This window comes from Ceratosolen solmsi, unplaced genomic scaffold (genome assembly GCF_000503995.2).
Source record: "Ceratosolen solmsi marchali unplaced genomic scaffold, CerSol_1.0 scaffold10, whole genome shotgun sequence".
NCBI lineage: Eukaryota > Metazoa > Arthropoda > Insecta > Hymenoptera > Agaonidae > Ceratosolen > Ceratosolen solmsi.
The window spans coordinates 21,250,792-21,273,042 of record NW_011948412.1 but is presented as its reverse complement, the minus strand read 5'-3'; the positions used below and the strand labels follow the sequence as shown (position 1 = coordinate 21,273,042).

At 31.3% G+C, this 22,251-nt stretch overlaps 4 protein-coding genes across 5 annotated transcripts; 2 read left to right on the top strand and 2 right to left on the bottom strand.

Annotated features, from left to right (window-relative positions):
- Positions 1 to 4,721: 4,721 nt before the first annotated feature.
- asun (integrator complex subunit 13 asun) lies at positions 4,722 to 10,486 on the bottom strand. The gene is made up of 9 exons (XM_011499406.1): positions 10,202 to 10,486; positions 10,011 to 10,085; positions 9,633 to 9,919; positions 9,302 to 9,392; positions 9,006 to 9,213; positions 8,565 to 8,944; positions 7,143 to 7,304; positions 5,810 to 6,147; positions 4,722 to 5,094 (listed from the first exon to the last, which is right to left on the bottom strand). The coding sequence occupies exons 1-9, from the start codon at positions 10,418 to 10,420 to the stop codon at positions 4,815 to 4,817; spliced, it is 2,040 nt and encodes a 679-aa protein (XP_011497708.1). The 5' UTR covers positions 10,421 to 10,486; the 3' UTR covers positions 4,722 to 4,814.
- An 862-nt stretch (positions 10,487 to 11,348) lies between these two features.
- sta (stubarista 40S ribosomal protein SA) lies at positions 11,349 to 14,392 on the top strand. Of its 2 annotated transcripts, none has more exons than XM_011499392.1 (6): positions 11,349 to 11,441; positions 11,942 to 12,104; positions 12,248 to 12,459; positions 12,882 to 13,169; positions 13,705 to 13,977; positions 14,235 to 14,392. In XM_011499392.1, exons 2-6 carry the CDS (start codon positions 11,972 to 11,974, stop codon positions 14,316 to 14,318), a joined length of 990 nt encoding a protein of 329 aa, XP_011497694.1. In that variant the 5' UTR covers positions 11,349 to 11,441; positions 11,942 to 11,971; the 3' UTR covers positions 14,319 to 14,392. The 2 variants fall into 2 exon arrangements, with proteins under 2 accessions (XP_011497694.1, XP_011497697.1); XM_011499395.1 differs by lacking the exon at positions 11,349 to 11,441 and adding an exon at positions 11,644 to 11,662.
- Positions 14,393 to 14,475: 83 nt separating this feature from the next.
- On the bottom strand, positions 14,476 to 16,016 carry LOC105365934 (sperm-associated antigen 4). Its single transcript, XM_011504233.1, has 5 exons — positions 15,986 to 16,016; positions 15,096 to 15,253; positions 14,847 to 15,014; positions 14,690 to 14,773; positions 14,476 to 14,631 (listed from the first exon to the last, which is right to left on the bottom strand). The coding sequence occupies exons 1-5, from the start codon at positions 16,014 to 16,016 to the stop codon at positions 14,476 to 14,478; spliced, it is 597 nt and encodes a 198-aa protein (XP_011502535.1).
- A 489-nt stretch (positions 16,017 to 16,505) lies between these two features.
- LOC105365924 (abscission/NoCut checkpoint regulator) lies at positions 16,506 to 18,080 on the top strand. The gene is made up of 6 exons (XM_011504222.1): positions 16,506 to 16,553; positions 16,796 to 16,998; positions 17,184 to 17,415; positions 17,492 to 17,638; positions 17,709 to 17,855; positions 18,024 to 18,080. The coding sequence occupies exons 1-6, from the start codon at positions 16,506 to 16,508 to the stop codon at positions 18,078 to 18,080; spliced, it is 834 nt and encodes a 277-aa protein (XP_011502524.1).
- The last annotated feature ends 4,171 nt before the right edge of the window (positions 18,081 to 22,251 follow it).

The window sequence follows — 22,251 nt, the reverse complement described above, 5'->3', positions numbered from 1 at the left end:
TTTTATGTATGGAGAGTAATGAAAGTAGCACTACAATAACTTTGATCATTAATCAATCAACTTTTATGTGAGAAATATAAATGTACTTCACACATGTGATTAAAAAATGCACGAGTAAACTAATTGATTTTGATATTAAAATTTTACAATCAGATTTAACGATTACATAGTATTATTTATTTAAAAAGTAACCGATAAATTTTTATCACTCAAACTAAATTTCACAGTGATATCCAAATTTGAAATTCAAAATTTTGAGAAAATGCATTCACGATTTCGTATGGCAGATAATTCCGAGATTTTTAATATGAATAATTCAAATTCATATATAATACTCATTAATTAAGAGCTATTTACCTATATTTAGAGCAACTTACGCCGACAAATAATGAATAATTCATAAAATATCTTTATATTGCAGAATATAATAGATCCATATAAAATGTGCAAATATAATAGCTTTTCAATTTCTAGATATTATGACAAATTATAACAAATAAAAATGCTTAAATATTCAATATCAATAATTATTTATATATTCATACACTTACACTATATTTTGTAATCAAATATCTTTAACATTTAATATTTTCGAATATTTTTTATATTGTGTTAATTATTTAAGAAGAAATATTAAAAAAAAAATATATATATAACTTCCTTAAGAAATGTCATTTTTAATGTTTCAACAAGAAATAGTATATAATAATTTTTTCTAATTGCCTACATTTTAATAATATTTTTTAAATGTATATAAAATAAAATTAATAGCTGTAATTTTTTATTTGTTTCAAGGTTTTGGAAAAATTAAATTTTTATTTAAAAGGAATGTTTTAAAAAATACTTAATCTGGCAAAGCGGATGAATGTTAACACTGAACATTGCATAATGCATACAATTTTTACATTTTTTCGTTTAATTTAATTTTAAGAATTGTACACAAAGTAGGTAAAATCTTTATAAAGTCTTTATAATTAATTAGATGAACATTTCAATTTAATTAAGCATTCTAAAAATGTGTATAGTTTATTCAATGTACTAGTATTAATAAGATATAATAAGAAAAAATGTACGTAGCATGTAAAATTTAGAACAAACGAAAAAACGTGAAATAAATAAATGTTAGATAATACAGATTATATAGATTTAAACGGTAAATTAAGATTATTAATAATATTTTAATACAATAATACTCTAGACGTTTTGTAACTGATAATAAATTACTTCGTAATGATAATGGGCACATTGTTTAGTATTTTTTGTTAGCGAATAAGGATATTGAATATGGGTATAACTCTTTCTTCATTATATATCTATAAATTTATTTTATTTATTTTGTATACAAAGTAATTACTAGACAAAGTTGATTCATTTCATGGACAATATCAATTGAATAAATTATAATATATTGTTTTAATAGAAATTTATTGTGCAAATGTAAAATTTTGATTTTCATTTGAGTTTTTCATTCGTATATTATAAATATTTTTGTTTTCAGTCATTGCCAATTTATTAGATAATATTTTTTAAGTAAAAAATCATATTATAAAAACGTTTTTTTTATCTTTACTATCTTTCTGTTATCACTTTCACTTCTCTGTTCTGTTTTTGCATAAAAGCAAGTTCAAATATTGAAAATGACAATCAAATTTTAATGACGTTAAATTGGTATTTAAAGAGTTTCCTAACTAAATGACACACTATCTTTTCTAACTTAAATTCAAATAGTATTTAATTCAATTTTAGGCATTACGACCATTTATAAACTACTACCTTAAAAGTAAAACTTATAATTTCATAAAGTTGATCTACTTTGGAATTGGTTTAAAACTGTTGTAATGTTATTATTCACCGAGTAGTTGCATTTTAATATACTATATATATATATATATTTTTTTTTTTAATAATATATTTATTAAATATATATTTTTAAGATACACTATTATAGGTTTACAGATCACGTCATTTCTTTTTATAAAAAGTATATAATAACGTTTTTCACAATGTGAATTAATTGTATGTATTAAGCTTACGATTAAAATTTAAGTAATCTATTTTATTTAACATAAAAATTATAAAATTTCCAAACTCGCGTATGTTCGTTGGATAGTTTTTAACTTTTTATTTTTTCATTTTATCAATTATCGAGAAATAAAGATGAATTAAAAGTTTCGACCCTAATTTGATAAGTATATATTTTAATATTATAATTTAATGGCGTTGAATTTATAAGTAAATCTACGTTTTATTATATATTATACTGTTTTTGTAAAATATATCTAACTTATATGAAAAAGACATCGTACAGTGCTTATGATTTATCTTTAGTACGCTTAGAAATATAAAGCTAAGCTTAATATTACTTTGGTAGCTACGGTTATCAATGGCGCACTTGTTAAAAAATTGAAATAAATAAAAAATGTGTATTTCAGTAATATTTTATAAACGTAACTAACGCATAATCGCATATTCAGAACACAGATAAGTTTAAAGCGTCAGTCTGTAACATTAATAACAGTTCGCGATACCAGGCAGGAAAAAGTCTGCCTACTGCCAGCAAATTACGTGACTTTCTTTATTATTTTTTTTTCTTTTTATAGCCTTGAGTAAGGTCGTCGGGAAGCGTACCGGCAAATAACCTTAATTACCGCTTATCGACGGGCACTGCGAAATGACCGTTAAACGTGAGGACACCCACTCCAGTTCCTTTTATTCTCCTCTCGCTCGCTTACACTTACGGACTCACATCCAGACTGTCCGTCTCTGTTTTCCTCATTTCGTAACGCCTCGCGTCTATTGCGTCTCGTCTGCGACTCGTCTACGTCGTTGCCAGCGATACATTGACCCTTATGACGTGGCATTGCGCGCGCGTTCAGGCAGCCACCAATACACCCGTACTTTCGTTGCGCTTAACACGTAATGTTCATGCACTTTGTCATTGAACTCGAGATTGTGTACGGGCGTGCGATTGACATTTGAAATCGATGTAACGAGGCGCGCGATAGTGTCATGACGCGCCGGTAATCCACCGAAATCCCCATCGATTCTTCTCCTTTATCCGCTATTACACTTGAACGGGTTAGCGAGATTTTTTTCTTTCAGGTGGGGGCTTTAGGGGAGGGGGTCATTCATTCTATTTGGCCAATTTCGCGCTAGGATTGTGCGACGTGCGTCGATGGGGGGACGGGAGTGAGCTGCTTCGGTTCTTTTGCTTTAAAGCGTTTATAAGGTTTAAAGTCAGTCGTAGGCTTTAGAAGAATTATCTGCTGGACATTATTTTAGAAGAACTGTGTGCTGTTGCATTCTTATAAATCAAATTTCTGTAAGTGAAAGGGAAAGATATGGCTATGATCAATACCAATGAAGCTTAAACGATTAACTATAATGCGAATGTAGTTAATGAAGACGTAACGTGTAACGTAATATAAACTAGAAAAAGAGAAAAACGAAAAAAGAAATAAGTTTTCTTTTTCATAATAAGTTAATAAAACAATGTTCGTATCATAAAAATAATGTCAAAATAATTCAATTTCAGAATAATAATATGTTATATAATATTTCGATTAGATAGGTCGTATTAAAAAATAATGTCGTCTTAGAAAAAAATATAGTAGATTATTCGTTTTATACTGTTCTTAATTCTACAGCAAAATTTCATGTAAAATATAATTGTATCGTTACTTTTGACTTACATATGCATTAAAACAGCTTTACTGCTGCAATAATAAGTTTAATGAAAATACAAGACATTATTATTTATTGTGGATAATGAGTGAATTAATTAATAATAGATAATCCGTTATGTACAAAATACATTACGAAAGACAACTTGGGAGTTAAATATTTACCAAGTATTTTAAATCTTATTGATAGGCATTTCAATTAAATCCATATGGTTTTATTGACATCGACTCCAAGGGGATCGATTTTCCTCTAAAAATAATACCAATACATTTAATTAATTAAATAGCAGCATTTATTTCCATTATATATTTACAAAATTTCAATATAAACAATAGCTTCCGGCTTGTACACACCTTCTTACGTACAAATCCTCTTACGAGGATATTTCGAATAAAGTCTCGATAATTTTGTGCTAATGAATCAATGTTAAATATAAAAAATTAATATTACCGTTGCAAAGTAAATTTACTGTTCTACACGAATATTTATAGGACATAGTTGTTATTTAACGAAATGCATCAACAGTGTTACGATACAAACATACGCATCGACATTGTTTCATAGTATCATTCACACTTGTGTATTAAAAAATTGTTTCGTCAAGGAGTATTCTTATTAATTAATTAATTAATAAATTTTAGGATCAGGTATGTTAATCGTTTAAAAGGGTTTATATACATAAATACATGCATGTACAAACATGTGCGCATAAAACATAACCTTCATTGTCAAGTGTTTCTTTAATGACAGGACAGAGATAACATTGTATTCCAATATCTTTATCAACGGTTGCCGTATGTAATAAAATCGGCTTACTATATCAGCTTCGCGCGTAATGTCTTGCATTCTACGTCACCAAACCCGTTATTAAACAATGCGCGATGCACTCGAATGTCATCTCGCTCTGACACTCTGGCATCGTTCATTCGACAAATTCGGACAATTTCCACAGCATTAGCGAACGATATTTCTTAACAATTCGGTATGATGTCTCGACACAGATTTGTGCGTGTTTTAGTTGTGAGCCCGTCGTTGGCCCGCATAGGTAATTCGCGATCCTTCTTGACTTTCCGCTCGCGAAGACAATGACCAGAAGTTCAGAAGTTCGGCATACCTCGCGCTAGGGGATCTCAGGCCTCGATTACGGGCTCGCGGTTCTCCCTCCCTTGGTTCTCCTTCAGGTTGGGGTAGAGCTTAGCTCGGGCTCCGTCGCTGTTCAACCGCCCGTGAAAATCCGGCTTGCGATCTCGGGGCGCACTGCGATGGCACCAGATGTCCAGCAGACTCCTGGTCATCTGCACCTGATGCTGCTTGGCGATGTTGACCGAGACGCAGCCCGGCGGCGACATCGGCGAATCTGTCGTCGCGCGGATAACAGTCGCTCGCGTCGTCGTGTCCTCGTTGCTCAGCCTGCGAGGACAGATTCAATTTCTATATAAGTTATTATCCGTCCAACGGTAAAGGATCGATTCGACATCGCGATTAATGGGAGCGCGGCACAAACTCCAACTCTCGTTAAAGCGTCCAGTCGGAGTACGTGGTCGGCTTAACGAGTTCGACGTGCCACGAGAACCCGACGCCAGCACAATTTCGTTGGCTAGCGAGAGCTGATGCCCTCGAACGACCGAGCCGTGAATAATAAGAATAATAAAAAATCCGGTGTAAAACGTAGAAAGTGGCCGTAAACTTAGGGTCCGATATACATTATTTTTATTACGCGCGCTTTGCTCGGAATTATTCGAAACCTCGGAGTCTTTTTTCCCAAATCCCATTCCTACAATCGAATCTCAGTAGTAGAGCATCGCGCGTATTGCCCTTGTTTCGTAAGCTAAGCCAGTTTAGTGAAGGAGCCTCTATCACTACGCACTCGCGATTAAAAAGTTAAGTCACAAGCAAATTCATCCGCGTGATCGACAACCATTCAGCAAGCATATCACAAATGAGTGGTGTCGCAAGCTAATCGAAAAAAAAAAACAAAAAAAATGTCTGTGTATGTCGGCGTTAAAGAGGGCAAGATTTTTCCGGCTAACCACTTGTCCATGAGTTATGACTACGAGCGAGCGATAATATATGATCGTAAATATATTTAACGTAAACAATGTCTAAGGTGTACTTTGCGACTTACCCGTCTAGCTCCCTCAGCGCCTGATCAAGTTCCACCTTGTTCTTGTCCTTATCGTCCTTGTTGCGCACCTCGAGCAGACAGCTTAGGACCTCGGAGTGGCCGATCGAGGTTGCAGAGTGGCCCCTGAGGAAGGCCTCGAGCTCGCTCCAGAGCAGCTTGTAATGCTCGTCGCGTCTGACGCCGCTTTTTCCGCCCCGGCCACCACCGAGGTTTGGCAGGGGCAGGCTCTCGTGTTTGGCCTCCAGTTGCAGCAGTCCGAAGATTATCTGCTTGCACTGGAGTACTTCCTCTTTGCCGAGATCGTCCTTGAGAACGAGATCCGCCAGTGGCTCGATCATCTGTCGATGATCGTCGAGACGTGCGTTTTAATCGGGCATCTTCGCATTTTTCGTCTTAGATTCGTAATAATCGCAGAGCCGCTTAATACTTATTTTGCCGTCGACGAATGATGATTGGCCGCTGGACGAATCCGCGAAACGATTTTTTTGCGCGAACTCACGACCGGCCGTTGATATTTGGCATTGGCAAGGTATGAGACATTAAAAGAGATTTTCGACGTTAAAAAAAATAAAAAAATAAAATGTAAAAGCACAGGATATGCCGTCGATGAACATCATCGGCATTAAACGGCGAGTGAAAGTAATGGACGGGGGAAAGGACGAGGAATGGAAGAAGATAGCTACATGTACATTTTTCGAGTTTGAATCTTATTTCGTTGCGTAAAGTAGAAGAAGATGAGAGCATGTGAGTGTCGTTTATTGAATTTCGTAGGCCCGTGGAGAGGAATTAGGTATTAGAATTCTTAAAAAAAAAATTGTTACACAATATTCGTATGATTTCTATTTTCTTGCAAAGAATGCGTGGCTACTGGCTATTATGTATACAACAAAAAACGTTTCGTAGATATTTCGGAATATCTATTTAAGGTTCCGGGATTGTAAATTGTATTGCGAGTTCGTTAAGACAAGAGCGACCGACAGGTTTTATTAAAAGGCTTCATCGATTGTCTCTCCCTGTCTTTATAGGGCTTTTAAAAAGCATATTCGTACGCTTTGCCATTTAAATGTCCTCCAACCGCGAAGATATTTTATAAGTCGCAATTTTATATCATCTTGTAATGCGCGAGTCAGTTATCCAACGAGCTTTAACGAATTATCATTGGACGCTTTCACCAGGAAGAAGTCCGACTTTACCTTCGATTTGGGCAGCAATTTAGTTTTAAATATAAATCGGTAAACGCTATTAATTTGGTTTAGCGCGTGAATATCATCGATTATGTGTCAATCGGAAAGGATTTATCATCAAACGCAAATTGCATAAAAAACGAAGATACCTGTTTTAGATTGAACATTAGGGTATTGGAAATAGTTATAGGCCAGTACTTGGTGTGTCTCTCCAGGCGCGACCGCATCTTCTCGGCTGGACCTTCGGCTTCATCGATCGTCTTGCGTTTCAAAGGTGCGAGCACGTTGGCTCGCATCAGGCTGCCAAAATCCTGTTGAGGGTATTTTTACACATCATTGTTGGTCATTTGCCAACATGATAAAAGGCAGTTGTTGGAAAGCGGACGGGGGTTTCAGCGCAAAAGAAATGATCGGCCTCTTCCAAAGTAAGTGAGTTTATATTGCTGATAAGGATTTTTCAACTACTGTATTATCGAAGGATAAATGTTGCTCGAAAAATTCTTCTATTTAACTGCATCTCTTTAAGCGCGACAGTGCGAGAGTGAGAGAGAGAGAGAGAGAGAGAGAGAGAGAGAAAGAGAAGAGAGACAGATATATAGGTAAGTTGATAGACAGGCAGTCAGTCCGTTAGAGAGGGATGGAATTTAATTTAAGAAAATTCAATAAAATCATTCGTTGAAAATATGATTATTTAAAGAAACTTGGGGGGAAAATGAATTTTTCTCTTAAAAAGAAATGTTCCAGTTTTTACTTTACTGTCAATTAAATGTCGATCAATGTTTACTCGATAATTTTAACTTGCAAGAAGAAATTGGCAAGCACTGGTGGTTTGCATTGTAGGCATATGAAATGGCGATGAAAAGATTAATTTGAAAACTGTTGCCATATGGATTCAATGATCTATTACTGTAATTTATGTGAGCTACTTATTTGTTTTTTGAATGTGCGTAAATTCGAAAATCAATACCTATCATTAGCGTAATGCAAAAAACAACTTTATTTACGCTACATTTTTTTATCCGAATTCGATTCCTCGATTGTATTGTCTCTGCATCCCCCTCCTTTATTTTTTTTATGTGGGATTCAACCGAGAATAATTGAAGGGCAAATTATCGATAAACACGCTTCAACGCTTAGCCTCTCTTGTACAAACTAATTAACAATTACCTCGTATTTATATGTATCAGACATACTCAGCGGATTTTGCAAGGAGTCTCCACAGTCTCATGTATCACCAAGTTGTAAATTGAGCATTCTGGATCGTAAAGCGCGAGCAAATGAATATTATCAAATCTTAGGTGGAGTCCGATTTCGATTCTTCGCTATACTTGGCCATTGTTATTATTATAATGATAAAAACGATATTCCTTATAGTCAAGGAAAGTTGATAATGAGATAAGTTTAAGGCTTATCCTACTGCAGATCTTCCTCAATACAATCTAATTTCATAATTTCATCCAGACCGAGCGATTCATTTATGAATTCCGTATTTTTGATATTTCAGTTTGGAACGAAAAGGGGGGGGGGGAGCAGAGTAAATGAAGAGAAAGACATAGTAAAACATGACGGACGGTGATGCGATAATCGGTGACCCTGCCGCCGCAACCCTCGCTGATGGACGGTGGATCCTCGAGAACGCTCCTAGATGTTGACAGCGTGTGGATGAAAATCTCGCCACCGTGGGAGGCCAGGAGGTGGGATATGGCCTTACCGCCGCTCTTACGGGCCATCTCGAGCATGACCGAGCGCCCATTGAGGAGGAAGTTGATGAGACAGGAGGATGGCCGGCTGTTGACGTCGACGGGTGTTATGCGGTGCATAGCCGTACAGTTTTGCATTTCGCTGGCACTGCAGCCGCGGGGCGTGCACCACTTAAGGGTTACGGTCTCGTACTCTGTACCCTCGTCGAAGCGCCGGAAGGTCTTGATGAGGGCCGAGTCCTGAGGATTGCCTGCGCCAAGAGAGATTGAACGCGTTAATCGACAGATTGTTTAGCAGGTGCCTAGAGGTACCTTTAAGGATGGCGAGATGCGCGGCCGACGAGTGAAATATTTCGACATCGTAGTTGGCCGATGAGCTCGCATTCTGCTCCTCCTTCATCGGGATCCCAGTGACGGTCGTGCTCGCTAGATCGTAGTGCGAGAGTATGAGGTGAGAGAGCTTGGAATGCAGTATCGGTGCTTTCATCGAGTGTACTTCCATTGACAGGAGCGGCGAAATCTGAGAAATAGCGGTTTCTCAGGTCATCGTGCAGAGGCTGCTTCTCGGCTTAGAACGAGAAAGGTGATTTTAAAGAAATATGGCTTACCTCACGTAGAGTTTGGCTTGTTACTTGCGATTCGATGGTGTTTGGGAATATATTTAGTATGACGAGGTGACAGTGGTGAATCGGTACCAAACTGAAAGCGAATTCGAATGAGTTGGAAATTAATTGCATTATCAAACATGCATGCATTAATGTATGCAACACATGCATTAATTGCATAACAAAACTAATAATTATAACAATAACGATACTCGAACGATTGGTATAGCAGTATTTTTTGTATTGAGAATGCTGCGACTGTTTGAAATTAGAGGCAGGTTTTCAAATGTTATATATTATAATTGTAGTTGTTAATGTTCAAGGAACGACTTACTGATCAGAACCAATGGTTTGCTTATTTTGTTGGGTTAATTGATTTAGAAATATATTTTCTAAACTCTTCATGTTCATATTGTCTCTTGCACTGGTGATGCAAATAACTCTCCCCCTATTCAATAATTTACTTGCAGCTTCTGGGCCTGCCATTTTTTTCTCCAGCTGATTTTCCGAACTTTCTGTGAGCGCTTCTATGGCGACTCTCAGACCATGGATCACTGAAAAATCAGCACCTGGTTGATGGCTTCTAGAAGGTACTCCAATAATGGCCATGCCATTCATTATCTGGAAAACGTTTCAAATTAATTTCTACTCGCTGTATATTTGAAATAGTCACAACAGTCAAGGGCATAGACGCAAAGACAACAATATTTACATGCGCCAAATTCTGCTGTAAAGGACTCCATGTGTTTAATATGTGTGCTGAATGATCGCTGACAACAAAACGGACCTATAAAATATAAGAAGATATACAGAGACTGAGAAATTTACATTAAAATAAAAAAATTACATATTTTGTTCGTAATCTTAAAATTATCAATAAATTAAATCAGTGTTATGTAATACCAGTTTGCCTGTTGGAAACAAATCCCAAACAATTCTGCAATACTCCATTGACGTTTCTATACTTGTTGTCCATAGTGATTTGCATACCGGAGGTAACGGGATAAGATTTTGTTGGCCTCTGACTTTTAAGCAGTCGAAATCTAAAGGACTCTCTGTTGAGATGCTAAAATATGGCGTATGATCTAGTACAAACACCGTCTTATGATTCGCTGGATACATTATTTCTATAGCATCGTCTATCTTTTTTCTTTGTCGTATTTATGTTCTTATGCATCTATTGCACTTGAAAAAAAAATTTTCTTTATTAAAGCTATCATTGAAATTATACTCCATTAAAAATTCCTAAATGACAATTATATTTAATAACTACGCCAAAGTATATATATATATATATTTTTTTTTACCAAATATTAAAAATATTAAATAGAGATGATATTTGAAATATTTATAAAATAAAACACCAATCTATAACCTTGTTAATAAATTTAAAAAAAATTTGTTACACCGAGTTATTTTTTAATTAATCATTCAAATAAATAAATAAAGATCAAAGTATTTTTGTAAAAGGTCTTATATCAAGCTATCATTTGAAATAATATGAAATTTATTGTACTTACAAAACTGATATCTTCGGTTATACTAGGGTTATGTTTGATAAAAGTAGAAATAAAGTAGAAAAAAGTTGGCTACGATTGTTATGATGTGGAATATCCGGTAAAACAATTTTCAAATACTTAAAAACTTAAGAAATCATTCGCAAATAATATACCTTACAATATTACAACTTTTAACAATATATTTTTAATTTACAATGTAAATTTTAATTATAAAATTTTATTTGTTTATTCAAGTATAATAAAGGAATTAGAGCTACAAAAAATTATTAAAATACATCGAATCCCGGTATAAAAGTAAACCATCATTTTTAATTAATTATATGTATAATTACTAAAAGAAAATATAATAAAATGTTAATTTTGAATTTCATGTATTCCCGCTCTTGTAGGATTCATGTGAGTGAATGATTAAATACAATATATTTTATAGAATAATTGAGAAATTAATATTTTATAAAATAAAAATTTTTTATTTTCCTTATTAATTATTAAATAATAATAATTATTATTAAATATAATTAAATTGTAAGTTTGGAACTTGACACTATACAGTTTTCTATAATTAAGATGTCCGCTTGAACTTCCTTTCCATTACTGGAATACTCCTAGTGGCATCGATCGACGTAAGTTTCTGTATTTTTTAAAAGATTTTTTAATAATGTACGGCTATTTTCGTCTTTTAAGTTCTATTTTATGAAATATGAGCTTCAACTTTATTATAGGGCTAATTTTGGTTTATGTAAAAATCTGTTAAGTGCTTGATATTATTGTACCGCGGTACCGTGATAATGCACGTGTCTTAGCCTATAAAATTCTAATGCTTAATTTACTATCTATTCATAAGGCAATCTATAAAAATGAATATGTTAATACTCTCTTTGTTCAATTAAGTTAGTAACAATAATTCATAATTATATTTTATTTTAGAAATTGAATAAATAAAATTCAGACAAATCTTTTAGGTTAATTCACGCGTTTTTAACCATGTGGTTGTTTTTCTTCTAAAGCAGCAATAATTTATTAAGTACATTATTGCAGAATTGTTTTTAATGTTAATTGCCTATTCTACCGAAAAGCAAAATAGGAGACCGAATATATTAAAGCAAAGTCTCATTTACTTTAGGTTGACTCGTAGTTCAACCACAACGTTACGATGTCAGGAGGTTACGATCCTTTAACCCTCAAAGAGGATGATGTTACAAAAATGTTAACAGCCAGTACTCATTTAGGTACTGAAAATGTTAATTTTCAAATGGAGCAATATGTTTATAAAAGGCGTGTTGATGGTAAATAACATTTTTAATTTGAAATTTTATTCAAGCTAATTCCTTGTTAATTTTTTTAGTTTTATTTTAACTAAATGAAGGTGTGAATTTCTTTTATAATAATTGTATTGTGTTTACGAATGATAGTTCAATACATTTTTAAGGTGCTGGAGTAAATATAATCAATCTGCGTAGAACATGGGAGAAACTTCTTCTTGCGGCTCGTGCCATTGTGGCCATTGAACATCCCAGTGAAGTTTTCGTTATTAGTTGTCGTCCCTATGGTCAGCGTGCGGTTTTGAAATTTGCTGCCCACACTGGAGCCACTCCTATTGCCGGACGATTTACTCCTGGTGCCTTCACAAATCAGATTCAGGTATAAATTAGAATTTCAAATCAATTACGATATTTCCAGTTTACAGAATGGATGTATAAACATATGTTAATATTTCTTTTTATTTGTACACGTATTTGAAAAGTAATACCTTGCTCGTAATTTATACTTATTAATATTATTCTTATTGAAATTTAACTGATAAACGATACTGGTTTTTATTTAAAATTTAATTTTTTTTAAGATTCTGACATTGAAAAGTAGTAATAGTAGTAAGTAAAAATGGAACTGTTATAATTCTAACATTTATTAGTGTCTCTAGTATGATGATACAATTATGACCAGAATTGAAAACTGATGGTTCATATGGCTTAATCTTTGCTGATACTAGAGCCTTCTATCTGCTATGTCCTCAAATCCGTTCTTCAACAATTACATTAATAGGCAATTTCATCCTGTTTTAGGCTGCGTTCCGCGAGCCGAGGCTGCTCATAGTTACAGACCCGGCGACTGACCACCAACCCATCACAGAAGCGAGCTATGTTAATATCCCTGTAATTGCCTTCTGCAACACCGATTCGCCACTGCGTTTCGTCGATATTGCTATACCCTGCAACAATAAGGGACCCCACAGTGTTGGACTTATGTGGTGGCTTCTTGCTCGTGAAGTACTTCGTCTCAGGGGCTCCATCCCGCGCGAGATCAAGTGGGATGTTGTGGTCGATCTCTTCTTTTACAGAGATCCTGATGAGGTGAATTATGTATTTCATCGTTACTTTTATTTTCGCAGCCACAGTTGTTCAGTTATATTAATTATGCTTTTTGGAAATTTTGTGTACTTGAGATACTATTATCTGATTAAAATATTATTGTTTAACATTTGAAGCTTTGTTCACGCAAGCCATAATATTCATAAGATAAATATATGTTTGATGACAGTTTATGGATTTCAATTTTATTACACAACGTTAGAATATATTTAATCGTTTTTGTGAAATATGTACTGTTTGGATATTCAACTCAACAATCAAGGTCAATTACCAGTAAAGTTATAATTCATTGTTTAAACTCGAATTTAATAATTACATAAATCCTAATTTTAAATAGCATCTTTATATTTGTACTATAATTTTATACACATTAAATTGTAACTATTTGTTTCTACTTAATAAACGACTGTATACATTAATTCATTATTACATCGAAGAATTCTCTGCTAGCATAATTATAACAGAGTAAGTAAAGAAGGAACATAAGCGTTACAGCTGTATGATGATTAATTTTCAGGCCGAGAAGGAAGAACAAGCGGCTAAGGAATTGGCGCCGGCAGTGAAAGAGTATGTGCCGGTGCCGGACGCTACGACCATCGTCGCTGAGAACTGGACTACGGAGGTCATCGATCCCAACGCACCGGCTACCAAGATCTGGGCCGACGATGTACCCGCTCCTGAGGCCGAACAAAACGCCGTTCCAGGTGCTACCCCGGCGGCTCCACCTGCAGCTGCTGCGCCCGTTGCCGCCGCACCCATGACTCCCTTCGCTGGCAACGAATGGGGCAAGGTGAATCCATCGCGTCTTTATAACTAATGGTCTTTAAGGCGCCATTGCTTTCATGCTTTGTATATTCAATATACAAATCAATGTGCACGATTGTAAATCCTATTGTTAAATTAGCGATTTTGTAATCATACGATTTAAATGAAAAACTGAAGCAATAAGAGATGAATGCTTTGTTTACAAACATTGTAAAGCAGGTCTATCATTAGCACACGATATTACCTTTCTTTATGTAATGAAATGTGCTTTTATATTTCTAGCCTCAAGACGAATGGACTGCCACGCAGCCCGACGACATGGTTGCTACTCAAAACTGGGGAGGTTCTAGCAACAAGTGGGGGTAATTCCATCAATCATTGCCATGGATAAATGCATTTTATACATGAAAATTGTAATAAAATCAGCTCAGAAAAACATATTAATATCCTTATTTATACTACTTTTATTTCCTTAACTATTTAATTGTATAAGATGTAATTGATTTTTTCTTAATTTTATAATTTATTGAACGATCGTATGGCTTTCTTTTTTGTTAGGTTTGTGATATATTTTGCCATGTACTTTAAAACGATAAATGCAGGTATAATTTGTATTTCCCCAATTTGACAATATTTCTAGCATTATTCTTTTAAATGGAGTATTTTTCATTTTAGGCTCCTAAAATAAGTCTTATTGAAGTTAAAGCTTATAAAAAACGAAGAAAATTTATACATACTTTGATTTCAAAAGTTTGTGATGGCAATCCTGTATCTTTGTAGACAAATGCATCGATTTTCACAAAATCGGTTTTAATTTTGCCCTATCAATATTCAAAAGCTCATTTAATTCCTTGTTAAAAAAGAACTAATTGATATAATTGTAAAAACTCCTACCAATACATTAAAAATCTTTGGTGCGGAAGTGATCTTTCCTGTGAGTGAAGCAGAGGATGAAATGTGTTCTAAAGTCACGCGTTCAATAATAGCTGTGTGAGCTAATTCTATTTCTATTTTTCCTTGCGATCCACGAAATGCCCAACATTCACCAGCTTGGGACCATGGCTAAAAAATATTTTAATTAAAACAATAATAAAACAACAGCAATTTCAATTTATGATTTTTCTTTTACCGCAGTAAACTTACTTGAATGACTTTACGTGGTGTGAAATAATTAGGCTTCCAAACTGGAATACCAAATAAAGTTATTTGGACCGATTTAGGTATGTTATAAGTTCGAGTATTCGGAGTAGCGATTACCATTCCACCAATGGCCTCCGATGCAAAATCTGCTAAATTTATATCTGCAAAATATAGATCATTCAATACTTTTTCAATAACCAAACTGTATTAAAAGCATGTATTTTTTGAGATTCGGAAAGTGTAATTTTATTTTATTTCATTAAATACCTACAATTATTCTCAACTTGCTCACCTAAATTTTGTCGATAATTGTATAAGTTTTTTAATTGAATATTCTGAAAATAATTAAAATATATTCTTTTTATAATTTAATGAAATTTTATATGTTAAAAACCATTACCATTTTATAGAGTGATTTTTCAATATACATTGTTTCTATTTTTATTCTAATTAATTGTTTTTTTAAATTTATTAAGTTGAGTTGTGAATTGTCATGTGTTTTAGAAAACTGGTTGACTTTTGGATTATTAATGTTATCAATAGGATCCTTGCTATTAATTATGTGAAATGTAGTTTGCGTAATATAACTATACATTAATACTAATCCTATATCAAAATAGTTTATTTTTAATTCAATTTTAATATTCTACATTGCATTGATAATATAATAATTGTCTAGGGTTACCAATAATAATAAGTACAAATAACACAATTTTTAATATTCGAGACATAAATGAAATTACTAAATTTAGAAGTCGTCGTGCCTTTATTAACAGCCACACATCAAAAATAATTAATCCCTCGAAAATTGTTAATAAGTCTACAAAAATGAACGTTATTAAATTTTCAATAAACTTATTAAATTGTTTACGATAATGAAAAATATTTCTTACTATTTTTACAATTGCCCAATGTTTTGTCCATTATTATATTAAAATATGGACATATATATATATATATATATATATATATAATAATAATAATAAACAGTAGGTTTTATTTTGATTACAATTAACAAGTTTATAAAAAAGCTTAATTTAGAATTTAATTAAAATAAAGATTAATAAAATAAAACATTAGATATAATTTACAAACACTTAACGAGCGAAAACTGAAGATGCAAAATTAATCCGTTACGTTTTATTTATTTATGGAAATTTTTTTAGAATATAATTCTACTGGATCCGTATACAAATTTTAAATTTAAATTATTTGAAAAAGCAATGGAAACGACCCCTTTTCGATAATCGATTGCCATCTAACCTCAAATAAAAAGAAAAGTGCAATTTAGGTGTCAGTAGCTTTATTACGATTTAATGTCATAATTTTATATAAATTCTTGTAAAGTATTTTTTTTAAATTGGAAATTCAGATAATAATAAAACAGGAATTAGAAGAACTTAATTTTTAAAAATGTCTTGTAATATTTGTCAAGTGAAATTTTCATTTTTTACCCAAGAAGTAAGCTTTTACTTTGCTTTCATAATTCCAAATCAATAAAGTACGTTATTAATATTGAGATAAATAATGTTATTGTATATATCCCAAAATGTCTTTTATTGTTTTCGACTATTTACTTAATACTATTTTAACATTTTTAGAAAATATTTAATTATCAATATTTAGTAATTAATTTAATGAAAATTAATATTCAGGCTATTATATTAATTAATTTTCATGTTTTTCATGTATTCCATTATAAGAATGGATGTCCGAATTGTAGATTTGCCTGTTGTAACAAATGCTTGCAATACAGATATAATTTGCCTAATATTGGAGAGAAAAAAATTTGTGCACGTTGTTATAATAAATTGCAAATGCTGAAAAAAAAACATACTTTAACGGAAGACATTGATATATCTGACGAATTAAATAAGCCTCTTCCACCCATCGATATTACAAAAAAGTATATTCTTATATTATTATGAAATAATATTTCAAATCTCTAAAATCTATTTAATAAGGAAAATTAAGTTATAATGATTATTGTATTATTATTACTATTATTTGTAATTCTATTATAAATTGTATAATTTAATTGTGGAATACTTAGTTATACTGGGTGTTAAAATATATATACTTTTGAGTAAGGTTGGAGTCGTTAGAAAATCCTGCAAGACCACCAATTGTAATGTATAAACAAAGCAGTAAATTAGATAATTTAAGAGCTGGTTTAAATCCTGTTGATCATGAAATTATTAATAGACTTAAAAAACTTAAGGAAGAGGATAAACAATTATCTGTCCCATCCGAGGATGAAATTAGAAGACGCCTCGCTATATTAAAGGATGAAGATCCTGATATTGTGAATCGTCCTACGCATGTAACAAATTTTTATTCAAAATGTGCTGCAAAAATGAATTTTTTTATTATTAAATAAAATTTTGGTATGTTAAAAGCAAATAGATATAAGAACCAATCAACAGAAAACTGACGACTTGATTAATGAATATCTTGAAAGGATTAATATTGCAAAATCTGATGATAAAACAGATAGTAATATTCAAGCACGTTTGGATAATTTAAGAGGAGTAGATTCATCAAAGGTAATCAAATAATTTTCATCATTTTCAATTGTACAATAAATGAATTGATTTTATGTTTATTTTGCAACAGTATGCTAAGCAAAGTATATCGGATATTGAAATAGATGATGATGTAACAGCAGTGAATAAAATAATTAAGAAGGCTTTGGCAGAAGCTGCTCTGGAGAAGAAATATGGAGAAGAGATTAGGGATGAATTTGAAGATCCAGATTCTGATGTATGTAATAAAAAATAAAAGAATTCAATTGATTTAAGAAAATTAAATTTGATAAGGTTTTTATACTATGTTTATATTTAATGCATACATTAAATTTATTGGGAAATATTAGATATAAGAAATTTACCATTTATCTTTAAATACATTATTGGTATTAAAAAATTTTAGCTATTCGACACCGGCGACGAGCATTCAGATGACAGCAGTTCTTCATCGACTGAATAACCATAGACGATTAAATACGGTGCTTTTGAATCGTAGACCCGATTGATTATTTCATATTCGACCACTGATAATAACTGTCAAGCTTTAAGTAGGAGAAAATTTTTTAGTACATTGAGGAGGTTAATAAAATCCATTTTAATATTGTAATTCTTTTTATACGACTTTACAATTATTTATCCGTGGACATTTATAAAATTCATCCAACATGGATCAATTTCTTCAATGCAGCTATGCCATTGTCAAAAGTAAAAATAATGCGACATTCATTTTTATTTCGTCTTTTATAATTTCGAAAATAGATTTATTTATTTTTATTTACGCTGGCCACTGCGTATATCTTGTAAAATAATTATTTGTTAGCACTGAAGTAATTGTTAATTTTGTTTAATGTATTGCTAGGCTTTTTACCATTTTAACAAAAAACTTTGTGCTTTATTACCGAACTCTGAACGATAAACGATTTTCAATTTTTTAATTTTTTAAGCTGATTGTGCATGTAAACTCAAACTATACAGTTTTACGAATGTATGTTACAGATTATAAAGAATTGATTTAAGAGATTTAAGAAATTTAAATCAAATTAGAACTATTATGCACAGCGTGTTTTTTAAATTTAATTTTTTTAAAACTATACCTTATTTGTATATATAGATGATGTTGCACTGTAGGTATAAGCTGTGATAATTTAATATTTACGTAATTATTTAAAGAAAAAGTATTTACTATGAATTTTATAGCTTCGATGTTCTTCAAATAATATTTGCGATTTTGGGGGAGATATACAAATAATATACAATATACTTTAACTTTTTGAAGTTAATAATTTCTCACAGAGAAATTCATTTACTATTAAGAATACTATTTTGTAAATTATTATGATCAATTTTTAAATGAAGTGAAATTGAGTTCAAACAATTATATTGCTTTGTTTCTGTACAATGTAATTTAGAACATTTACTTTATATAAAATACATGTACATTTTAGTTATTAGATTAATTTAATAAAAATTTTAGTTACTTACTAAAAGAATGTAGAATATTTTTATTTATATTTAAAATAAAAATAACCAAACTTACTATTGTTTAAAAGTATATTAATCATTGAGTTATAAAACTGAATTTTTAAATGCAGAACTAGGAAAATTAATTTCTTTACATTATGTACATACGATATATTATAAAAAAAAATTAACACAGGGCTTATAAATTTAAAATTAAAAAATAAATAAAAATTAATATGATTTAGCAAGGATATACAACTGGTATTTTCCAACTTAATGCAAATCATAACTATATCATGTATGATTGTACATATTTACATTAATTACGTCGAATTAAAATTAAATCGTTATGTATTTTCATTTCTTTATTTGTATATTAAAGTTCTTATTTTGATCCAATTTTATGACGTTCATTCAGCAAAAATTAATAGTAAAAATTCCCATAACGTTTCTTCTATTACGTTTTATTATATCTATCTCACTTTTCGTTAATGACTTACAATTTATTAGCGCCTTATCTTAAATATTAAAATCTTTTTTTATATTTAACTTCCTTAGAGACCCGATTTCATGCACACGCAGCCGACTATTGCGTGACAAATATCCACGAATGCTGTTTGCGTGCTTTTATTTTCAGATAATGTCGCCTTGGCTGAACGCCAACAAGACGGTTGAAAAACTTGCTCGGCTTATACATAGCTTGAAAGCTACTAATTGACATTTTTTGTACTCGAATTTTTGTTAATTCACTATTAAAATTTATTAAAATTAAATTCACACTAATATAGAATAAACTATCATTGCACAAGTTTTTTTTTAATTATTTTTTCGTCAAACCCCAACTTAATCGTTCACGGGGAAAATATTTACTTCGCATCTGACTTTAGATGTGTATAGTCGAACGAACAATGAGTAATAATGTTGTAAAATATGAGTTAGAAAAATCAAGTGTTATTTAAAATATTTATTTTGCTAAATGATCGGAAAAGTGAGGTAACATCGATGAGATATTATTAAATTAAATAAAACAAAACAAAAAATCAATTATCAATCGTTTTAATACATGTTTTAACAATGATTCGAATTATAAAGTTTTACCAGCAATATTATTTGTTAAACGTTTGAAAAATTTTAACCGAGGGATTTTTTTTAAATACAGGCAAAGCATAAGTTCGCCTAAATAAAATATAAAATGTAATTGCTAATAATATACATTTCTTAAATATAATATAATATAAATTTTCATTTTCCTTTCTGGGATATTTCACGAAAAATACTCTTTTTATTTCATGCATTCAAAGACTTTAAAAGCTTATACAGAGTTATGAAGCTTTCTGCAATACTTATTAAATGTTATGCAAAAAATTTCTTATATTTCTATTTTTATTTTTAATAATTTAAAAGTAGTTTTGCGTTGTTATTATTTTTTCTTTATTAGAAAATGACTGAATTTAATTACACATAGTAACGCACCGTATGGAACAAATGTATTATTTATTTAAGATTTTTTATTAGAGAATTAAAATAAGACTTCACTTACGTATGCTATACCAACTTATTTATTTAAATAGTTTATCAAAAAATGACCAAATTAATTTACGTTGAACAAAATGTGTAAAAAAATTAAATGAAAACAGTAGTTTTCAATTGAATTTATATGCTTGACAAAAAAAAGAATTATATTCATTGTATTAGATATTTATACTTTGATAATATATTTTCCTTATAATTTTGATTAATATAACGATAGATACTTATATAATATATTTATTATAAACAATAAAGTATATAAAACATGCATTTAAAAATGAATATTTACACCAATATGAAAGATGAATTCATCGCCAATATTCTTCGCTAATAAATATTAATATATTGTTTAAGTTTTAATTTATAAATTATGTAATTGAATATATATATATATATATATACAGAATTCATAATTTTACTTTTTATTCAGCATCGTATCGAAAAAAGATAAAAACAATTTCAGATCGTTCCTCATTATAGAATGAAACATTAGAGTCGCCTGTTTCGTTTATTTTAATCACAATACGGCAGCTCAAGGAATGGTAACTAAAAAAACGTCTATGACTGTTTTTCAGTACATGCAAATTATAGATTATAGAAGAGAAATAAACATTTAAATTTAGCGTATTCACGTAGAAATGGATTCGTTGGATTCAGTCATTTAATTTTTATTATATATGCAAAATTTGTGCAATTTCAAAAGGCCAAGCATTCTTGTGCCTCAACTCCATTATTCATTATATGAAAATGATTAAATGACTAAGAAGGAAAAATAAATTTCCTATAAGCTATTTTGCAATTGTCATTCGATAACCTAACGATATCAATTTTCTTTGTGGATATCCGTTATTAAATCTTTATATTTCGAAGCCATGGGAAGTTATCTATAATTAAAACTTGCGTTTTGGATATGGATTATTATGATAAAGGATTGTGGAATATAAATAAAATCATATAAATGTTGAGAATACGAGTATTTTTATTCGGTATTATTTAGTAATTATTATTTATTTATTTATTGTTTTCATAAAATAATGCTTAAATTCTAAACATTTCTCGAACACATAACCTAGGGTCACATAATGACAATATTACTTAATAATGTACTTTATGTTTAATGCCAACTGCAACACTCGAGGCAGCCACTTCTCTTTTTAGAACATACAATAAATTAAAAACTTGAATGCAATAATCATTGATAATTCAAAATAAAATAGAAAATTTTTCTTGCTTATGTCGTTACAAATATCTAAGATGGAAGAGGCCAAGAAGTAGGCCTCAATAGGAAGCTTCGTTTATTATTTTAAGTAGTTTTGTTTTTATTTCGATATACATGCTCATCCGAGCAAAGAAATCAGCCAAGCAATGGATTACACTCGTAAATTCCATTACTTGCTAAGGGCCGCATAATTGTCGTTAGACCGGAAAATCTTGTCGCACTTACGCATGTTGAGAGCTTTGCTTACGCTGGTCTCGTGAGATTTATGCGATCTAGAAACGTTATTCTAAATTTCGATTACTTAGTGAATGCGTGCAATGTTGTTGGAAAAATTTCGCAGAAAGCAAATCGTTTGTGCACTACTGTCGATTATGCTGAATCGTCGTTATGGCATACAGTTGGCCGATTGGAAACATTTCGG

What these genes read in the sequence shown, in the direction of transcription:
- asun (XM_011499406.1), bottom strand. Translation starts at nt 10,420, where the DNA reads ATGTATCCAGCGAATCATAAGACGGTGTTTGTACTAGATCATACGCCA. An exon ending in TGTTTCCAACAGGCAAACTG is followed by an intron (nt 10,086 to 10,201) that starts GTATTACATAAC and finishes TATATTTTATAG; the next exon opens with GTCCGTTTTGTTGTCAGCGA. An exon ending in TACAGCAGAATTTGGCGCAT is followed by an intron (nt 9,920 to 10,010) that starts GTAAATATTGTT and finishes AACGTTTTCCAG; the next exon opens with ATAATGAATGGCATGGCCAT.
- sta (XM_011499392.1), top strand. Translation starts at nt 11,972, where the DNA reads ATGTCAGGAGGTTACGATCCTTTAACCCTCAAAGAGGATGATGTTACA. An exon ending in CCTTCACAAATCAGATTCAG is followed by an intron (nt 12,460 to 12,881) that starts GTATAAATTAGA and finishes ATCCTGTTTTAG; the next exon opens with GCTGCGTTCCGCGAGCCGAG. An exon ending in CTGGCAACGAATGGGGCAAG is followed by an intron (nt 13,978 to 14,234) that starts GTGAATCCATCG and finishes TTATATTTCTAG; the next exon opens with CCTCAAGACGAATGGACTGC.
- LOC105365934 (XM_011504233.1), bottom strand. Translation starts at nt 16,016, where the DNA reads ATGGACAAAACATTGGGCAATTGTAAAAATA. An exon ending in CACCACGTAAAGTCATTCAA is followed by an intron (nt 15,015 to 15,095) that starts GTAAGTTTACTG and finishes AATATTTTTTAG; the next exon opens with CCATGGTCCCAAGCTGGTGA. An exon ending in CACAAACTTTTGAAATCAAA is followed by an intron (nt 14,632 to 14,689) that starts GTATGTATAAAT and finishes GACTTATTTTAG; the next exon opens with GAGCCTAAAATGAAAAATAC.
- LOC105365924 (XM_011504222.1), top strand. Translation starts at nt 16,506, where the DNA reads ATGTCTTGTAATATTTGTCAAGTGAAATTTTCATTTTTTACCCAAGAA. An exon ending in CCCATCGATATTACAAAAAA is followed by an intron (nt 16,999 to 17,183) that starts GTATATTCTTAT and finishes CTTTTGAGTAAG; the next exon opens with GTTGGAGTCGTTAGAAAATC. An exon ending in GAGGAGTAGATTCATCAAAG is followed by an intron (nt 17,639 to 17,708) that starts GTAATCAAATAA and finishes ATTTTGCAACAG; the next exon opens with TATGCTAAGCAAAGTATATC.